Here is a 21,828-nt window from a genome sequence, read left to right as displayed (position 1 = left end):
TTTATATTTAATGACATAAAAACATATTTGTGACAGTTGAGAGAAGGCATAAGGCATTGCTGATTGTACATATATTGCATGTTGTTGAAAAATGTTTACACTTGTGCGTAGAGAAAGAAATGATAGGATATTCATCATTTGAGTATATTTACATTTGGTTGGTAAGATAACATGCATTCTTCATTTTTTCTCCTCTTTGTGTTTTTAAACTATCATAAACATATTTCCTTGTATCTTCTTAATTTATGTTTTCCATTTACCCTTCATTTCTTGGCCTTGCTTTTTCTCTTTTCATGCCTTCTAACAGATTGCTTGAATTGTTTTCTGTGCCTTTTCATTTTTTTTAGAGCATAGGAGGTTATGTGTTCCTTTTCTGGTCTGTAATGCAAACCTTAACTTTTCAATGCAGTGCTTAACTTTATTTTTTTTAATAAAAGTGTAGAATTGAATCATTATGTCTGAAAGAAGACTTTAGTCTGCTTTAACTTTCCACTCTAACTCACTGTCTTCATTCATTTATGGTATTGTTATCTAAAATTGTTCAGCTTGTGTTTAAACATTCATATAAATAGACGTTACTGTTATTGTTTTTGTAGTTAATGCTTATTTACTACCATACTTAGCATATTTTACTCATTTCATTGTTCTCCACTGCTATTTGCTCCCTTTTCTCTTTGTCAGGGCATATCATTTATTGGTTCCCTCAGTGAGAGTCTAGGGGTAGTAAACTGCTTTTAGTTTGTTACCATTTCATGAATGATGCTCTTGTTTGGGTTTATAGCATAGACTTATTCTCTTCCGTATGGTTTCCTTTGCTTTGTTCCTAAGTCACAGGGGCACAACGGATTTCTAGAGGCAACCTGGGAGATTGACTTTTGCCCTGTTAACCGTGAAGCTTTGAGGGGAGGCTGACTACTTCCCTCTCAGTAGGACACGATGTTGCAACTCCAGCCGTCTCCACCCCAACCCGGTCTCCCTTTCAGACCTGGATGGCTTCAGCCTCTCAGCGCTGTGTTTTCGCTAGGTTCCAGCTCTACATTTGTCTTATTTATGCTTTGTGGTACAACTGTTTGTTTTTTGAAGTCAATATTTTATTGTGTTTAGAGGAAGAATTATATATATTTTTTAAATCTTGATAGGAACCTGTATATTATTTTTTAAAAAGAAATTTTAAAAAATTAACCAGGGTAAGAATAAACAAACTAACTGTACTGTAGTACTGTAGGCATGCTGTAAACCAGAGGAAGTTCGGGACTTTGGTGTGATTTGATTGGAAATTCAAGTTAGGTAGAACCTAGTCTTCTGGTCTGGAAAATGACTGGTTATGATTTGTTTTATTTAATCCCTAAAATCTTTTAAAAGTGTATCTAATGAACAAAGGACAAATAAATAGAAGAAAAATTGACGTGTAGAAATAATCTTGACACATAGAAATAATGAGGTGAAACCACACATTTCTTTGTAGCATTTAATTACTTTGCTTGTACGTCATATAAATAATCCTGAAATTTTGTTTGAATGCGTGCTTTCTTTAGTAACTTGTTTGAATTCTTGTCATTTTTTGCCTAATGTTGTATTTAAACTTCTTTAATTTGTTGTTGTTGTTTTCCAGTAGAAAAATAGCTTATGTCCATGGTGGAAAGTTAGGCACATAGGGAACAGAACAGGATAATAAAGAATAATTACTCCAGTAGCATTACTTGAATTGTAGCTCTGTAAAGGCAAATAAATATATTTCTTTAATAGCTTTTGAACTTACAAAATAAGATTTAAAACAACATAACAAAGGAAAAAAGGTAACCAGGATACCATTTGAAATTACTTCCAGGTTAAAGTAGTGTGGCTGCTTAAGCTAAAGAAATTAGAAACAGGTAAGAATGTCTGTAGATAGAAAACTATAAACCCGGAGGCGGAGCAAGATGGCAGCCGAGTAACAGCTTCCTTGCATCTGGGCACCGTGAGTCTGGGGAGATAGGACTCCAGGCATCTCTGGCTGGTGGGAACTGCCTATCATCACTCCTATGAGGATACAGGGAGTCAGCGAGAGCCCAAGAGGAGGACTAAAACTGTGGAAAACCGGCAAGTGGTCGCGTGTGTTCAATCCGTCTAAACCCGCCCACAACTGTAAGTTCAGTAGCAGCGAGACTGCAAACCAGAAAGGCCTTACCTGTGAACTGTTCTGATGTCCTTGGACTTGGCACTGATTTGAACTGCCTTGGGGAAGGCCTGAGCGGGAGTGCGGAGAACTTTGGCCGTTGTCTAGGGCCCCAGTCTGAGCCGCTGAGCCAGACAGAGCTAATAGTGTTTGGCGGTGGGTTACACGGATCCATTGTCAGTGATCTGCCCCGGCAAGCTCCGCCCTCAGGGTCGCAGAGCTAGAAACGGGTGGGAGCTGGTAACCCAGCAACCAAGTAGCCTAAGGGTGGGGTCTGATTCGCCTTGCAGCCCTAACCCTCAGGGGCAGAGTGAGACCAGTTTTGGCACACTTGGTAAGTGGATAGCCACTTCAGCAGCGATTCCAGCGAGAAACCTGGAAAAGCTTCTGCTCAGCAAGTTTACAAGTTCAAAGTGCCTTTTAAGTAGGCTGAAGAGAGATTTAGGGTGTCTACCTGCTGGGGTTTGAGAAATCAGCAGCCTCCAGTCGTATCAGAACTGTGACTAACATCTCATACCCCAGAAAACCACGTGTTGCCCAGACAATATTCAATAACATATACAAACTGCTTTGTTTTTGGTTGTGTATTTTTTTCTTTTTTTTTTTTTGTTTGGTTGTTTTTTTTGTTTGTTTATTTTGACGTTGCTGATGTTCTTTTGTTTTTTTAATTTCAATCTTTTCCACACAGATCCCTTTTTCTTTCTCAATTTTCCTAGTTTAATTATAATTTCCCATTGCTGCCTTTTTTAATAACTTCAACTTCATTTTTGCTAGTGTTTCTACCGATATCATTTGGTTTTTCACCCAATTTTATCCCTGTAAAGTTTTCTGTTTGCTTGTTTTGGTTTGATTTATAGCATTTTTGTCTTTCCTCTCTACTTGGTGGAGGTGGGGTACTGTGTCTGACTGGGTTAGCAAAGAGCTGCTGACCTGAAGGGAACCACGCAACTGGGCACCCCCAGAAGGTGGGGTTTTTTAAGGTTGTGTCAAAGTACCCTACTGTACACCTATATTGCCCTGTCTCCCTCTTTCTGTGCCTCTCTTCTTTTTGTCAATATTCCTTATACCCACCCCCTCTCCTTTCTCTATCTTTCTTTTTTTCTTATCACTCGGTCCTCCTTTCTTTCATCCCCTTTTTTTTGCTCTTCAACCTTCTCACCCTTCTGGTCCTGTAACCCTTAGTCCACAGGCACAAGAACTTAAAGAGCAAGAGGAAGTGAAAGGAAAATTAGGGCAAGGAAACAGATAAAAGAAATCACTCATGAGGAAGAATCAGCAGAAAACTCCAGGCAACATGAAGAACCAGTCTAGAACAACCCCACCAAGGGACCATGAGGTAGCTACTGTAGATGATTCCACCAGTATAGAAATGTTAGGAATGACAGAAAGGGAATTTAGAATACACATGTTGAAAACAATGAAAGAAATGATGGAAACAATGAAGGAAATTCTAATAAAGTGGAAAATAACCAAAAGGAAATCCAAAAACAGAATCAAATAAGAGATGAACGATATGAAGAATATAAAAAGGATATAGCAGACCTGAAGGAACTGAAACAGTCAATTAGGGAACTTAAAGATGCAATGGAAAGTATCAGCAACAGGTTAGACCATGCAGAAGAAAGAATTTCAGAGGTAGAAGACAAAGTTCTTGAGATAACTCAGACAGTAAAAGAGGCAGAAAAGAAGAGAGAGAAAGCAGAACGTTCACTGTCAGAATTATGGGACTTTATGAAGCGTTCCAACATACGAGTTATAGGAATTCCAGAAGGGGAAGAAGAATGCCCCAGAGGAATGGAAGCAGTACTAGAGAATATTATAAAAGAAAATTTCCCAAACATCACCAAAGATTCTGACACACTGCTTCAGAGGGATATCGGACCCCGGGTCGCCTCAACTCTAACCGAGCTTCTCCAAGACACATTGTGATGAACCTGTCCAAAGTCAAGACAAAAGAAAAGATTCTGCAAGCTGCCAGGAGTAAGCGCCAGTTGACCTTCAGGGGCAAATCCATCAGAGTAACCGCAGACTTCTCTAATGAAACTTTCCAAGCAAGAAGACAATGGTCATCTACCTTTAATCTACTTAAACAGAACAATTTTCAGCCCAGAATTCTGTACCCTGCTAAGCTAAGCTTCAAAATTGACGGAGAAATCAAATCATTTACGGATATACAAACATTGAGGAAATTTGCCACAACAAGACCAGCTCTACAGGAAATACTTCAACCTGTTCTGCACACTGACCACCACAATGGATCACAGCAAAGTAAGAACTCAGAAATCAAAGGACAGAACCTAACCTCCACACTGATGCAAAAGATAAAACTAAGCAATGGACTCTCACAAAATAAGACGAATAGAATACTACCACACTTATCAATTATCTCAATAAATGTTAATGGCTTGAATTCCCCACTGAAGAGACATAGATTGGCTGACTGGATTAAAAAACACAAGCCATCCATTTGCTGTCTGCAAGAAACACACCTGGCTTCAAAAGACAAATTAAAGCTCCGAGTCAAGGGTTGGAAGACAATTTTTCAGGCAAATGGAATTCAGAAGAAAAGAGGAGTTGCAATCTTATTTTCAGATACATGTGGATTTAAAGCAACTAAAGTCAAAAAAGACAAAGATGGTCACTTTATATTGGTCAAGGGAAAACTACAACAAGAAGACATTTCAATTCTAAATATTTATGCACCCAATTTAAATGCTCCCAGATTCTTGAAGCAGACCTTACTCAGTCTGAGCAATATGATATCTGATAATACCATCATAACAGGGGACTTTAACACACCTCTTACAGAGCTGGACAGATCCTCTAAACAGAAATTAAACAAAGATGTAAGAGATTTAAATGAGACCCTAGAACAACTATGCTTGATAGACGTATATAGAACACTCCACCCCAAAGATAAAGAATATACATTCTTCTCATCACCCCATGGAACATTCTCCAAAATTGATCATATCCTGGGACACAAAACAAATATCGACAGAATCAAAAGAATCGAAATTTTACCTTGTATCTTTTCAGACCATAAGGCACTAAAGGTGGAACTCAACTCTAACAAAAATGCTCAACCCCACCCAAAGGCATGGAAATTAAACAATCTTCTGTTGAATAACAGATGGGTGAAGGAAGAAATAAAACAGGAAATCATTAACTTCCTTGAGCATAACAACAATGAAGACACAAGCTACCAAAACCTGTGGGATACTGCAAAAGCAGTTTTGAGAGGAAAATTCATCACTTTAGATGCCTACATTCGAAAAACAGAAAGAGAGCACATCAACAATCTCACAAGAGATCTTATGGAATTGGGAAAAGAAGAACAATATAAGCCTAAACTCAGTAGAAGAAAAGAAATATCCAAAATCAAATCAGAGATCAATGAAATTGAAAACAAAAGAATCATTCAGAAAATTAATGAAACAAGGAGTTCGTTTTTTGAAAAATTAAATAAAATAGATAAACCATTGGCCAGACTAACTAGAAATAGAAAAGTAAAATCTCTAATAACCTCAATCAGAAACGATAAAGGGGAAATAACAACTGATCCCACAGAGATACAAGAGATCATCTCTGAATACTACCAGAAACTCTATGCCCAGAAATTTGACAATGTGAAGGAAATGGATCAATATTTGGAATCACACCCTCTCCCTAGACTTAGCCAGGAAGAAATAGACCTCCTGAACAGACCAATTTCAAGCACTGAGATCAAAGAAACAATAAAAAAGCTTCCAACTAAAAAATGCCCTGGTCCAGATGGCTTCACTCCAGAATTCTATCAAACCTTCAAGGAAGAGCTTATTCCTGTACTGCAGAAATTATTCCAAAAAACTGGAGGAAGAAGGAATCTTCCCCAACACATTCTATGAAGCAAACATCACCCTGTTACCAAAACCAGGAAAAGACCCAAGCAAAAAGGAGAATTTCAGACCAATCTCACTCATGAATATAGATGGAAAAATTCTCAACAAAATCCTAGCCAATAGATTACAGCTTATCATCAAAAAAGTCATTCATCATGATCAAGTAGGCTTCATCCCAGGGATGCAAGGCTGGTTTAACATACGCAAGTCCATAAACGTTATCCACCATATTAACAGAGGCAAAAATAAAGATCATATGATCCTCTCAATAGATGCAGAAAAAGCATTTGATAAAATCCAGCATCCTTTTCTAATTAGAATACTGAAGAGTATAGGCATAGGTGGCACATTTCTAAAACTGATTGAAGCTTTCTATGACAAACCCACAGCCAATATTTTACTGAATGGAGTAAAACTGAAAGCTTTTCCTCTTAGAACTGGAACCAGACAAGGTTGTCCTCTGTCACCTTTACTATTCAACATAGTGCTGGAAGTTCTAGCCAATACAATTAGGCAAGACAAGGAAATAAAGGGAATCCAAATGGGAGCAGAGGAGGTCAAACTCTCCCTCTTTGCTGACGACATGATCTTATACTTAGAGAACCCCAAAGACTAAACCACAAGACTCCTAGAAGTCATCAAAAAATACAGTAATGTTTCAGGATATAAAATCAGTGTCCACAAGTCAGTAGCCTTTGTATACACCAATAACAGTCAAGATGAGAAGCTAATTAAGGACACAACTCCCTTCACCATAGTTTCAAAGAAAATGAAATACCTAGGAATATACCTAACGAAGGAGGTGAAGGACCTCTATAAAGAAAACTATGAAATCCTCAGAAAGGAAATAGCAGAGGATATTAACAAATGGAAGAACATACCATGCTCATGGATGGGAAGAATTAACATTGTGAAAATGTCTATACTTCCCAAAGCAATCTACCTATTCAATGCCATTCCTATCAAAGTACCTACATCGTACTTTCAAGATTTGGAAAAAATGATTCTGCGTTTTGTATGGAACCGGAAAAAACCCCGTATAGCTAAGGCAGTTCTTAGTAACAAAAATAAAGCTGGGGGCATCAGCATACCAGATTTTAGTCTGTACTACAAAGCCATAGTGCTCAAGACAGCATGGTACTGGGACAAAAACAGAGACATAGACACTTGGAATCGAATTGAACACCAAGAAATGAAACTAACATCTTACAACCACCTAATCTTTGATAAACCAAACAAGAACTTACCTTGGGGGAAAGACTCCCTATTCAATAAATGGTGTTGGGAGAATTGGATGTCTACATATAAAAGACTGAAACTGGACCCACACCTTTCCTCACTCACAAAAATTGATTCAAGATGGATAAAGGACTTAAACTTAAGGCATGAAACAATAAAAATCCTCCAAGAAAGCATTGGAAAAACACTGGAAGATATTGGCCTGGGGGAAGACTTCATGAAGAAGACTGCCATGGCAATTGCAACAACAACAAAAATAAACAAATGGGACTTCATTAAACTGAAAAGCTTCTGTACAGCTAAGGACACAATAACCAAAGCAAAGAGACAACCCACACAATGGGAAAGGATATTTGCATATTTTCAATCAGACAAAAGCTTGATAACCAGGATCTATAGAGAACTCAAATTAATCCACATGAAAAAAGCCAACAATCCCTTATATCAATGGGTAAGAGACATGAATAGAACTTTCTCTAAAGACAACAGACGAATGGCTAACAAACACATGAAAAAATGTTCATCATCTCTATATATTAGAGAAATGCAAATCAAAACAACCCTGAGATATCATCTAACCCCAGTGAGAATGGCCCACATCACAAAATCTCAAAACTGCAGATGCTGGCGTGGATGTGGAGAGAAGGGAACACTTTTACACTGCTGGTGGGACTTCAAACTAGTACAACCTTTCTGGAAGGAAGTATGGAGAAACCTCAAAGCACTCAACCTAGACCTCCCATTCGATCCTGCAATCCCATTACTGGGCATCTACCCAGAAGGAAAAAAATCCTTTTATCATAAGGACACTTGTACTAGACTGTTTATTGCAGCTCAATTTACCATTGCCAAAATGTGGAAACAGCCTAAATGCCCACCAACCCAGGAATGGATTAACAAGCTGTGGTATATGTATACCATGGAATACTATTCAGCCATTAAAAAAAATGGAGACTTTACATCTTTCGTATTAACCTGGATGGACGTGGAAGACATTATTCTTAGTAAAGCATCACAAGAATGGAGAAGCATGAATCCTATGTACTCAATCTTGATATGAGGACAATTAACGACAAGGTTATGGGGGGGGAAGCAGAAAGAGGGATGGAGGGAGGCGGGTGGGGCCTTAGTGTGTGTCACACTTTATGGGGGCAAGACATGATTGCAAGAGGGACTTTACCTAACAATTGCAGTCAGTGTAACTGGCTTATTGTACCCTCAATGAATCCCCAACAATAAATTAAAAAAAAAAAAAAAAAAAGAAAAGAAAACTATAAACCCCTTACCAGAAAAAAAAAAAAAAGAAATTAGAAACAAATTTTAGAAAAGCAAAAAATTCTGCAAACAACCTATAAATGATGGATAATAGTCACATTTTAAAAAGACATACCTAAGTTTGTATTAAAGAGGGATCTCCAAGTGACAGAAATAAAGCAAGAAAACCAGAGTCGTGAGTATATAGTATAATACTTCACTGACATCTCTGGATGAACCAAAACTTGTAATGTGTGGGGGCCTGGTTTTTAAACCATGCAGGGCCATGAGAATGTTGCTTTCCTAAAAGGCAAGAAATTGCAAGTGGCATCTTTGCACAGTGCAAGGACCCTCACACTGCTTCCTCTGCCATGATGTGGGGATGAATATAAATCTGCCATGATGTGGGGATGAATATAAGTCTCGTAAAGGAAATTAAAATCTCATCTTATGCTGTAGGTGGATTTTAAAGACAGAATTTATTTTTCCTACATTGTAATATAATATAACAAGAAATTAACATTAAATTGGATCCTTGATCAGTGATACCTCATTCTGTAATAACTTTCCTATCCGGCTTTAAGCTCAAAACTTTCTCTGTTCCCCTAGAATCAATTATTTAACGTACAAAGAAGAGTCAAACTCTAAGAAATGGTGATCAGAGAGCCAAAATGTTGGCTATGCAAATCTTTTTTTTTTTCCGTTTTCTTTATTTATTTCATTTCTTTCTTACATATACATCTATACACTCAGAAAATCATGTAATAGTAATACACGTATTAATTCATCTAATTTTAAATTTCAGAATATTATGGGCATACAAAGGTCTTGGTTGCATAAATTGCTCTTGGACACTTTGAGTCAAAGTCGCCAGTGTGCCAGTCACCCAGATAATGTACGCTATACCCATTAGGTGTGAACTTACCCATCCCCCTACCTGCTTGACATCCCATGAGTGTATTTCCGCATATTCACAGAAGTGTCGACCGATTACTTCCATTTGACAGTGAGTACATGTGATGTTTGTCTTTCCATTCCTGTTATATTTCACTTAGAGGAATGGTCTCCAGTTCCATCAGGTGAGTGCCTGTTTGTCTTTTACAGAGAAGCCCAGTAATGGCTAAAACATGTGTGCCCACCTGTGCCTGAAATGGTCACCTTCCAATTATCCTTTAAATATCTCATCACCATAAAAAGGGCTCAGTATCAAATTATGCTGCTTTGCTGTGTCTCCTATAGGGAACGTGTAGGATCAGTCAGAGGGTGTAAATTGGAGACACATTCTGTAGTGGGTGGGTCAGTTTTATAAATTAAATGCTGTACAAACTCACCTTTTCTCTCCCTCTTGGTCTCCCTGTCTTGCCCCTAAGTCTTCTTCCCTAAACTCCTAAACATATTCTGTCCAGAAAGTTCCCTACTCAGTCCTGGATCCCATCAACTATCTGACACAGTCTGACCTTGTGGCATATTTGTTACTCTCACCCCCTTTATTCCATACTCAGTACTTGTTTTAATTTCCCCGGGTGATTGGGTCAGGGTCCAGAAGCCCCAGGGCTCCCTCCTTTAAAAGACAACACAGATCAAAGGTAGTTGTACTGACCAGTTTTCCTTGAAGATCCTTTCAAACCTGTTTGTCCTTGAAAAACTGTACAACTGTAAAAGAATAGAAGGTGACATTTATATTATACATGATAATCAATAATACCTGTATCTTTAAGTTCACTTGGATTTCAGAGTGACTTGGGATCCAGAACCTCTTGATAGCATCAAATATTTTAAGTCTTTTTACCTTCTAAACTTTCTCAGCCTAGACATTTTGTAGCCAGAGTTGTTTCTAGAGTCCAAAGCACCATTATAGGAAACTGATAAATCCTGATAAAGGGTAAGTTGGAAGCTTACAACTCAGGAAATTGCAAGTGGAAAAGAAGCTCTTCATCTGGAAGAAGATTGAACCAAAATATATTAATTCCCAAAATCCTAGTATTTTATTCATCCTCATGTCTTCAAAACTAACCTTGTCTTTTTTCACTCATGCTATTGTTTCTCTACAGTTGTATTTTGATTATTGATTAATTCTGTGTTTCGATATTGTGAATTTCCTGGAATATGTCAGGTGGACTTTTTTATTGCAGCTTAAAATTTTTCAATATAGTTGCTTCAGTGTGATTGCATACAATTAAATAGAAGACTGTCACAGAAGCGGATCCAGGTGGGTCAGGAAGGAGATAGGTAGGCTGATACTTTGTGGGAGCAGAATCACAGATATCCTGTGACAGAGCAGGACACGAAACAGTGCTTGTTATTAGAGAAATTACCGACAGGAACAGCGTGATTCTGAACATCAACTCTGAATTTATAAAATGAAATCCAATCTTTCTCTCCCTTTCTTGTTCCTTTGGATATCTTAACAAATCAGAATAAACACTCTCAACAATGCAAGCATTTCTCCAACTAGTATTTCTGCAAAGCAATAATGGGTTTAATAAGTGTTGCCAGAAATAAGTGTTTATGCTCAAATTTTAAGTTTGGCCAGTCCTTGATGCAGGGCTTTTTACACCTTTCCTGGGAATGTGCATTGTTAATCATTCTAGGAATGAGTAGAACGCGCAGCATGTCCTGAATGTATTTGATTAGGGGCCCTTCCATGTTCCTAAAATCTCCATGAACTGATGTTCTGCGGTCAAACATGGCAGAACTGCATTAGAGTCTTAGGAAGCACCTAAGCCAATCTCATAAAATATATTTTACTTGACACACATTTTTGTGCCTTAATCACAAACTACCAAGCATATAGCCTTGTTCTAGATCAGCGGTTCTCAACCTGTGGGTCATGACGCCTTTTTAACAATGAAAATACATTGTGGCATTAGGAAGGTTGAGAATCACTGTCTAGATACTAGGTAAAAGTCCCCTGGTTTAGGGAATGCTAGCCTTAAATGCTAGCTAAGACCCACAGGGGTGCTAGCTTTGATTGTTATTGTTTAATTCAGATTCTGGCTCTGCTGCTGATTTGATTCATCTGTAGTGTGGAAACAGGAATGGAATTTAAACCTTCAAGGCACAGACCTGGTCTAGATATTTCTTCCTTTTACTTGAGTGCTTAATATAGTCGATATATGGGATTTTTTTTTTTGGATGAAAGAATTCTGACCATATGCATGCAAGGATCAGTGAAGCTTGCAAAGAATAATGGAGTAAAGTTCAGTGTAGATTCTCCTTTGAAGACCTAAAGGGAACTTCATGGACATTGGAAAGTTTAATGTGTGTTGGGTTTAGTCGATGGAAACCTCTCAGGGAGTGCCTTGAACCTGAACTGTTTTTTATGCCATACCTTTCATAAATATTATATTCTATTTCTGGTTATAAATATTAAGGATCTTGCTATTACTAAGAGGATCTTAGATTTACACAAGTACAGATTAAAAGATAATCCATTAACCTCCTTCTGCCCAGAGTTTGTACCGCTATTGATTCTTAAGTGCCAGTACCCTAACACAAAATAAGGGGGCTCACACAGCTGATAAAGCTTAGTTTCATCTGGGTAGTCTTTATTCTGTAGCCCCATAAAGAATCGTATCCTTGATCTGTATCCTGTCAGGGGTATATTATCTTCTTATTCTCTTACTTAAAATTTCTTGGTATATCTGTCCATATGGTAATGTACTTTATTTTTTATAAGACATGATTGTGGCAACAGTACATAATTAAGTCATTCAGCTATAGATGAACAGAGTATGTTTTTCAACTTTTGAAAGTCCTTGGGTAGAGTTGGGATATACTATAAACATTATACTGTACTTTCTGTTCTGTACTTAATGTTCTGGTGATATATGGGGCTTAGAAAGTCAAAACAGTATTGATTATTACTTCAGCGTGTACTTGTAAGAGGTTTGTAATTTGTGTATGAAATCAGTAGGGCTGTGGAGAAATAAAAAGGAATTTCTAAGGTGTGGTTAGTATGTCAATATTAAAAATATTCGTGGGTGGCAGCTGTGGCTCAAAGGAGTAGGGCACTGGCCCCCTATGCCAGAGGTGGTGGGTTCAAACCCAGCCCGAGCCAAAAACTGCAAAAAAAAAAAAAATAAATTCACATGTTATTGTAACAGGTTTTCATCTGTATTTTCTGGCTGTCGTGTTAGTACTAAATTTTAATTTTAAAAGGAAAGTTTGGTGAAGTAGAAGCTTTAGGTTAGTGACAGGAATTTCCAAGACAAGCCAATCTTGGCACATCCTCCACGTCTGTTTTTTCAAAAGGTTGATTCTTTTGTTAATGCCATCCATCTTTGTGACCTCTCAGATTCATTTAGAAGCACAGAAGTATGCTGTAAGAAGTATGAAATGTATGCAATTGAAAGTGATTGCATTATTTTTGCTATTTACAACATTGTCTGTATTAAAATCCCCCAAACTACCTGCTGACAAATATTCTTACACTAAAATTACATGTACCTTTTTGTTTTAGTGAAAAGATCACCGTTAATGTACAGAAAAATACAAATAATTTTATAAATATAATTATTTTTTCATAAAGTAGAAACAAATGAACATTATACATGTATACATATATATATAATTAAGTATTTGGTTCTTTTATAGCAATAGGAAGAAGGAAGTTGTTATAGGAAAAAATGCTATGTAAAAAATACATGATAGATACAAATAGAGCTTAATTTCAAGTATTTCTTCAGGAAAAAAAACCAAAGTGTTTTTCTTCACAAGTCAAAGATATAACAATAAGAAATGTTTCCATTTAATTTTAATAGTACTGAACTAAAGCAGAAGAGCTATGTTTTAAAAGAAATCGTCCTATGGGCTAATGGCCATTTCATTGTCATGAACATCCTTTATTTAGCCCTCTCCACAAATAAGCTCACAGCGGGAGAAAGGACACTAGTTGGAGTAATTTGGGCGATAAGTAAACAGAAGGAATGGCTAGGAGCAGAGTGTCAGCTGGCAGAGAGCTTATTTCCTGAATCCTGTGGATGTGGTTAAAACCCAACAGAGATGCCAATATGCTTCTCCTCAGTGAACGCTGCCCCTCTCCACACCACCAGGCCCACTGAAGCTTGTGCACGGCATTTTATCCAAGCGTTCCTTAGGGTAGCTGCACAGCACCCGCGATGACCTGAGTCAGTCATGCAAAGAGACCTTCGTATGCTTACACCAATGTTTTCTTTCCGTTTCCATTTTTTGCTGCTCTCGTTCAATGCTTTAAGCAGAGTGATGGAGGAGGCGCTTCACACTCTTCTTAGATAAGATCTTGAGCAGCAAAGAGTGGTTTACACAGCATGTCTGAAAACTCTCAGGCTGGATTTCTTTGTAAGGTTGCTGTCATGTGTGCACCTGGGATACCCATCTCTTCAGAAGGGTGGGAGGACGTGAGGTCTGTTGATTCTGAAGAGAGAGCAGTCAAGGCCAGAGGAGCAGGTTCTGGTAAGTGACAGTCAGCGGTAATCCTTCTTCACTTTTTTTCTTTTTTTTTAGTTATACCCAAATCCATATGTAATGTCTTCTCTATATCTTTTTTCTAGTCTGAATATTCCCATTATCTGTATGTCAGGTGCATAGTGATTTTATTCCTTTTTCTTAATGGAGCAAAGTTTCTAGTAACCAACCTTATCTTTAAGTCTGTTTCTCTGAAAGGAGATTCTAGAGTTTACAATTAAAGATTATAAAATGATTAACTATATTTATGGTTTATATTCATGTAGTAATAGCCAAGTCAAGAAAAATTTAAGGATTAGAAAGTCAATGTTCTATGAAACTAAGAAAAAAAATAGCAAGTCGTTTAATTGTGCTTGTTTTTTTTTTTTTTTTCTTATTATAGTCAATGTATTCACATGCTTTATTATGGCATGCTAATATAAAGATTGAGAGGTGTATATGGTAAATTGCAGTCATTGTTAGTGGAATATTGATTCTGAAATAGGAACTACCTGTCATTTTCGCAAAGTAATGGATCCTAGGTTTTTGTGAAAGAACTGAAACCTTTCTACAAATACAGGGCTTCACCTGGACCACAGTGCCACAAGGTCAAATGGTATATTTGAAGCAAGCTCAAAATTGCAATGGATGCTAGGTTTTATGTGTTCTTTCCCAAGGGAAATCAATGTGCTGGTCTTTGATGTGGCTACGGAATCACAATTGAGTGTGAGGCTGTGAAATATGTAATCCAGATGAAGGATGCATCTGGACATGCAAGTTGTAGAAATGTCTTAAATAAGTAACTTTTATAATTTAGAAATTGGTAAAGTGAAAAAAGAAGGATTTTTTTCCCCCTGCTTGTACATGGCAGTGGCTCCAGTCAATGATATTTGTTATTATACATGATAACATCTAGCACCTGGTACCAGAAATGAGTGAGAGGATATTTTAGAATAAGATCAACATTAGCCCCCTCTAATATTGATTCTCTATTTTGATTCTGTAATTTTGAAAGCTGTGATACCATTTCGCTGAATGAACCCTATTTGATGAATTAAGTCTTTTCTGTTAGAAATACAATCTGTTACCATTTGATAAATGTTGTTATATGAAGGCACTTTAGGGAGCTCAAGGTAATTACAACAAATTAATATAATCCATGAGAGGAATGAGGGATAAATATTAGATTAATGGCATTTTAAATGATTTTATAATTTGAAATAAGCCCATAGCAGGCACTAGACAAGAAAGAAACAGGAAAAGAGAAAAACAGACACTAGTACTCATTATTTAATTGGAATTAATTGATCAACACTTTTGTGCACATATGGAAATAACACTCACTGCATATCAAGCATGTGGGGGGTAGGAAAGGATGAGTAAATTCACACCTAATGGATAAGTGCACACTATCTGAGTGATGGGCACACTTACAGCTTTGGCTCAAACTTTACAAAAGCAACTTGTGTAACTAAAATGTTTGTACCCCTGCAATATTCTGAAATTGAGAAAGAAAGATCTGAAAAGTCAGACAGACTAATAGCCTCATGCATAGAAATGCTTTACTTCATTTGACTCGAGCTTAAGTATGTCTGTATCATCTATGGATTCTGAAATCCATAGAAATAAGATCTTTTTGTATTCAAAGAAAAGTACATGACAGCAGTTTCAAATAGGGGGAATGAGTAAGTTGGTGGTGAAAGTTTCGACTCCCCTTTCATCATTGCTTTTCAGGATGTGCTGGGCCAGCGGGTCCATCTCTACCCCATGATATTTGGATGCCTGCTTTGTGACTTTGCCGCAAAGGAAGACACTTAAGTGTAGCAAGCTTAAGACTTCAGCCTTATTTGCTGCTCTAGAAAATCCTCACTGTTCCAGTGTGGGAAATAGAAAACTGTGACTGTGGTCCCCTTCTGTACCCCATAGCTTTCCATACCAGTCACTTTTAAAAAACTGGCATGGGGCGGCGCCTGTGGCTCAGTGAGCAGGGCGCCGGCCCCATATGCCGAGGGTGGCGGGTTCAAACCCAGCCCCGGCCAAACTGGAACAAAAAAATAGCCGGGCGTTGTGGCGGGTGCCTGTAGTCCCAGCTACTTGGGAGGCTGAGGCAGGAGAATTGCCTAAGCCCAGGAGTTGGAGGTTGCTGTGAGCTGTGTGACGCCACGGCACTCTACCGAGGGCAATAAAGTGAAACTCTGTCTCTACAAAAAAAAAAAAAAAAACTGGCATGATTTTGAGGTAATCTACCACGATAATTGCAGTCACTCCTAACTACTACAATGTAGTAGTTACGCTCGGGCTTTCAAATCAGACAAAACCAAGTTCAAACCAACTTTACTAGTTATAAACCACGTAACCTTTGGCAATATAATTAGCTTTTCTGAACTTCATCTATAATGTTGATTTTGCCATATGCCTATGAGGAACAAATGAATTTAATAAAATTAATAAACGGCCTAATATTGGGCACATAACATAATTTAATAAAATTAATAAACGGCCTAATATTGGGCACATAACAGCATTCAATTACTGTTTATTTCCCATTGCTCTCTTCCCAGCAAAAGTTTATGGGTTTAAAGCATCCTTGGAAGCTTTGGAAAAGTTAAAAATATTTATTCTAAATGGAGGCTAAGAATATGTTCTTTTAAGAGTAAAAAAATGTTTTCAAATCTGTCAGTTTTTAAAAAATTTTGCAGTTGCTTGGCTGATGATGCGATGATCCATGGCTCAGTATTTTTTCCTATGAGAGAATTATTTTTGACAAATACATATAATTTAAGTAAGTGAATTTGTTTGAAATAAATGAAAGATGCTTTTCTTTGTCCCTCTATTATCATTTGACCATTTCATTTTCTAAAACAAACTGGAAGCAGTCGGCCTGTACATTTTTGTAAATAATCCCTTCTGGATTGGAAAAGTGAGTTATCGTTCCCTTCAGTTTCTGGAAGTTGAAGGTTGCACCACAATAAAAACGTAATTGAGAGAGTAGCAATTTCAGTCAAACTGATTTTGTTGTTTCTCTTGCTATTTTATGTGTGTGATATGCAAAATACGAGGTAACTAAGTGTAGGAGACCTAATGAGAACATCATTGTTCTGTGTCTCGGTGAGAAAACCCTCTTATGCCATGAATATGCATCTCCAGTCATCCAAGACGTGCATCTTTAAAAATATAAGAAATATGAGCCACCTCTCCCCACCCCCAAATCTCAGGCTACACCTGTTTGAGGTTGTTCTTTTGCCCTCTGGAGATGAGCCACTGTTAGCTGTGGGCTGGCTGCACCGGAACAGCCTGAAGAAGCACTTTTGCTTGTGTTCCCAACAGTCATTCCTGTATTCCTGGTTTATGCTTCCTGGTGCCAGTTACTGTCATTGGGCTGAGTGAGACTCCTTAGGCAAACTGCGGAGAAAATGATCTGTTACACCAGGGCTTGGCAGGACCATTGCCACTGAATGATAATGGGACTGAATTGTTTCAGGTGAGTTTTCTGTGGTCCCCAGGTCAACGGGCATCTGTTCAACATTGTCATCTTAGCCCACGGATACGCAGTGACGTGTAACTGGGGGACTAGCAGAAGCTGCTCCCTAGCATTTATTTGCCTGAGTCGTTTTCTCCTGTTGTTAGCTTTAAGGGACCACAGCATTTTGTCTCTCTGACTGCAGGAAGGTAGCAGCTTCTGTGCATTGTTGCAGGAAATGGTTAATTGTAGAGCCAGCAGACCTTTGGTGTTTGCTACGGTGGGAACCACTCTAGGATAGCACAGAGCACTGTGAATTAATGCTGTAATCAATGGGAATCTGTACACTGCAGAGATCTGTTTTGATGACAGCAGCATTATGGCCTTGGTTAGTGTCACCGTTGTATAATGTTGGACACTGCAGGCGTTTCTGCTTTTCATTTAGAATGCAAGGATCACAGGGGATTTTATCTGAAATTCTGAATTTTGTTGGATATGTTTTATTGCGTTGTGGATTTGCTGCCATTGCTAGCTGGAATTCAGTAATTTGATGCCATAGTATTGATTTAACCACTCTGATGCTGCTGTTACGTTTGCTGGGTTTCTGCAGTTTCTGCTACTTCATACGTTGCACTCAGAAACAGGTAAACTAAACTCTAATATTAATCTTACAGATAAATGTAAAACTGGTGGAATTTATTGTTTAATTATCCAAAAGAACAAAATATTAGCATGTTTCATTTAGATGCTATCGTCAGAGCTTAAGGAATATTTTGCCTTGAATGTGGAAATTACATACATATGTCAGATTGCAGTGATGAGTAGTTTTATAAGATGAAGTTATTTTCATGTTGTAAATGTATATCTGAAGTGCACATTAAATCATACACATTTTAGTACTATATTTAACTCAAATCGATCCATGTATAATGCACAAGTAATTCAGGAAGTATGTATCTTCCTTTTCTGATGGATCAAAGACATATTTTTTTTTCCTGTTTACCGAATTTCACTAAAATTAGAGGGCTTCAGAGCTTAAGTTTCTTAAAAATGCCAAGATATAAGTTTACGTAGGTTGTTAATTACAGGTATTGAGGCAAAGCTGCCAAGGACTGATTTCTCTTGATTGACAGTCCCGATTATAGAGCACATCTGTAGAAATAACCTGTGTTTTCTGCCGTGAACTAATGGGAAAACTATTCGTTAAAGGAGAATAGAGAGCTCGGACACAATGACAGAAAGGGAAGTGAAGTCTTTGGGTCGGGGATCTGGGTGTTTGACCTTGGGTGGAAAGAGTAACTAATCCCTCTGGCCCTTGTTTTCATTCTGCCTCTTCAGAAAAAGACTCTTCTGTAATTCTCAGTGGGAAAAAGCATAATGTTTTACGGGTGCTTTTAAGATCATCAAATTATTTCCATGTGGAAAAAGACATTATTAGATTTCTAAGTGTGTATAGTTTTCTTAATATGTGGGGAGGGCAGAGAAATGGGGCCTTTAATGCTCCTTGTATAGGTAGCGTTTTAGCAGCTGAGGGTTTTTGGAAGAGATACTATGATTCTTTTAAATTGAACTGGTGAATCTCCGGGCTCCAATGTAGGTATTTTGCCAAATAGGTGTTGCACAAATTTGAGACGTCCTGAGAGCAGCTCCTCTTAGGCTGCACTGTTGGGAGAGAAAATAAGCCGCACACACTGTGCTGCGTTTCAGCCTGCGGAGGGCCTGGGTGCAGAGAGGACAGGGCTCTGTGGACCCCTGCCAGGGACACGCGCTCTCCTCCCTGTTCCCTTGCCCCCTCCTAGGCTCAGCAAGTACTACTGAGGGCAGCTGAAGAAAGCTCCTATCTCTTCTCAGCAAATATCTTTGAAGAGGTTCACTCTCTGCTAAGGGCAAGGTCAAAACTCAAAGGATCAGAGGCAACTGGAAAGGAAGCACCCACCTCCCATTTGCAAAAGTGTGAATGCCATGGCACTCTACCCAGGCGACAGCTTAAGACTCTGTCTCAAAAAAAAAAAAAAAAAAGGCAAGCCAGAGAAACGTTGAAAATGAAAGGAGTATGTCCATCAAATGCTAGTTACCACTCATGAGTCAAGACTAATTAAATGTGTTCTTTAGTGAGAATAGAAGGATTTTATTGTCAATTGAACCATGTGCTTACAGAGTGGCTAAAAACTGCTAGTTGATGAAGATCATGAATCTTAGGTTCACGTTCAAACTTGCTGGCTCTTCTTAACAATAGACACCCACCATTATCAGAGGAAATCTGGGGTGAGGATGGTTCTACTCCCACACATATGCACATGACAGAGAAGGGAAAATAACGTGATTGATTTCTCTGTCTACTTCTGAGGAACCAGTCTAATTGTGGCTACTACACATGTATTTATGAGGGTAACTTCATTAGTAAAGTGGCTCTCCATTGCAAGGATTATCTTCTCGGGGCTCTGCCAACTTTCTGATTTATACCGTGGTGGTATTCGTTAGTGCATAGTTAGAAAGCTCTTCACGGAGGAGGAGATGTTTTAATTTTGAAGTATTACCCATGAATGTTCCTGGTGACAGTTCTGTTAGAGAAATGATGGAGGTTATTTGGAAAACAAATACAGAATTAATCTCAGTGAACAGCAAATGTCTATTCTCCCCTGTCCTTCTACAGATAATCCATAAACACATTTGATAAATAAAATAAATGCCTGTTATTCTCAGTTTTCTAAGACCAGGGAGATTGGAAAGAAGCATGTAATTTATTAAAGAAGAGAAATCTGAAATAATATTAACAGTCAAGAAGACATTTACATACTTCCCGTCATGCCTCTAAGGGTTTAGATTTTGTATAGTCTGCTTCAAGAAGGCCATGTTTTGTCTTTAAGAAGGGAATTCTCATAATCATACAATAAATTTATCAATTATGCATAGAAATATAACCAAAAATTTAGAATGCCCAGATAATTTCAATGAGTTGTTTCCAAAAAAGTTAGCTTGCATGAGGTTTAAAGGCCTGGGAAATCAGTTCTCGTGATGCCCTGTGAACTTCAACAAATTTCAAAGCAGACTTAAAGAAGGGGGAATATTAACTGTAATAGCTGATGGGTTTTAGCAAATATGTTTTCAATAGTATAACATCTGGGGCGGCGCCTGTGGCTCAGTGGGTAGGGCACCGGCCCCATGTACCAAGGGTGGTGGGTTGGGACCTGGCCCCGGCCAGCTAAACAGCAGTGACAACTGCAACAAAAATATCCAAGGGTTGTGGCGGGCGCCTGTAGTCCCAGCCACTTGGAAGGCTGAGGCAAGAGAATCACTTAAGCCCAAGAGTTGGAGGTTGTGAGCTGTGACGACACAGCACTCTACCAAGGGTGATATAGTGAGACTCGGTCTCCAAAAAAAAAAATAGTATAACATCTGTCATTTATATTAAACTTACAAATAGTTTTGAAGGTTTTTTTATTTGTTTTGCAAGAGGCTGTTAGCTTTACAAATTTCTCTTTTCCTCTGAAGAATGCTCAGACCTTAAAAAGTAGATTTAAACTTCTGAGTAGATTCAAATTGAAACAATTATGTATCCCCTTCAAATTTTTATTTTATTTCAGGATCGTGTTTTTCTAATAACATTTAAATTATATAATGTGTGTTGTCATATTTTCTGTCGTTTCCTTTTTAACGTGTATCTCTTAAATTATGTAAGGCCCTCATCAGGGAAGAGATACTGCACACCTGCATAGTCATAGTATTTAATGGTATTTTCTCTTGTCTTTTCTGTACTAAGGACTTTTAAAAAATATGTTTCGTTAGAGTCTCGATACCTCCCCAAAGTGCTTTCTTTTTCTTGTTTTCTGAATATATTCACAAAGCTCATCTTCTCTGAATGTAGTTTCTTGATTTTCTAAGTGCCTGGCTTACATAGGGATCTTAATGAAATCAAACTGCTGAGGATGAAACCTGCAAGAAAGCGTATTTCTGAGAGCTAAAGGGAAAGCACCAAGTCGACATAGCAGACTGATATGAGTCTGAATCAGTAATTTGCTGTTAATCTGAAGAGGGATCAGAGGCTCGTCAGAGAAATAAAGGAAACAATGGATTCTTGGCAGAAAAATACATAGGCATATATTAATAAAAGTTTACCTACAAATTTAAAGAGTGTGTGGATCCCCTAAGTGTAATTTTGATCCCTGTAAAAGGGCTCACATGACACAGACTATAATCCTTGTCTTAAAGATCACACAAAAACTATTTAAAATTCAGTGGTAGCAAAAATCCTGCCTCCACAAGGTACAACATGTCTCATCAGTAGTTAACCAGTAAACCCAAGACCAGCTTCAAAATACTCTGACTTTGAAACCCTTAATTACCATTTGATAATTTCATGGGCTGTATCATTTTACATGATCAAAAAATCTGCCCAAAGCTTAAATCTACAAAAG

General features: G+C 38.0%; 1 protein-coding gene across 41 annotated transcripts in view; it reads left to right on the top strand.

Annotated features, from left to right (window-relative positions):
* RIMS1 (regulating synaptic membrane exocytosis 1) overlaps positions 1 to 21,828 on the top strand; it is a 546,022-nt gene that overhangs the window by 314,063 nt on the left and 210,131 nt on the right. For 18 of the 41 annotated variants that reach the window (XM_053601861.1, XM_053601852.1, XM_053601860.1 and 15 more), the window contains exon 1: positions 13,863 to 13,962. The exons of 18 other annotated variants lie outside the window; for them this stretch is intronic. In XM_053601861.1, the coding sequence (XP_053457836.1) occupies positions 13,863 to 13,962 (100 nt within the window). Of the gene's footprint in view, positions 1 to 13,862; positions 13,963 to 18,012; positions 18,058 to 21,828 lie in introns of those variants that run through there. 5 more of the 41 variants (XM_053601838.1, XM_053601834.1, XM_053601837.1 and 2 more) reach the window with 2 other exon arrangements.

Source organism: Nycticebus coucang, chromosome 9, assembly GCF_027406575.1.
Source record: "Nycticebus coucang isolate mNycCou1 chromosome 9, mNycCou1.pri, whole genome shotgun sequence".
Lineage (NCBI taxonomy): Eukaryota > Metazoa > Chordata > Mammalia > Primates > Lorisidae > Nycticebus > Nycticebus coucang.
This window is presented reverse-complemented; position numbering and strand designations above follow the sequence as displayed.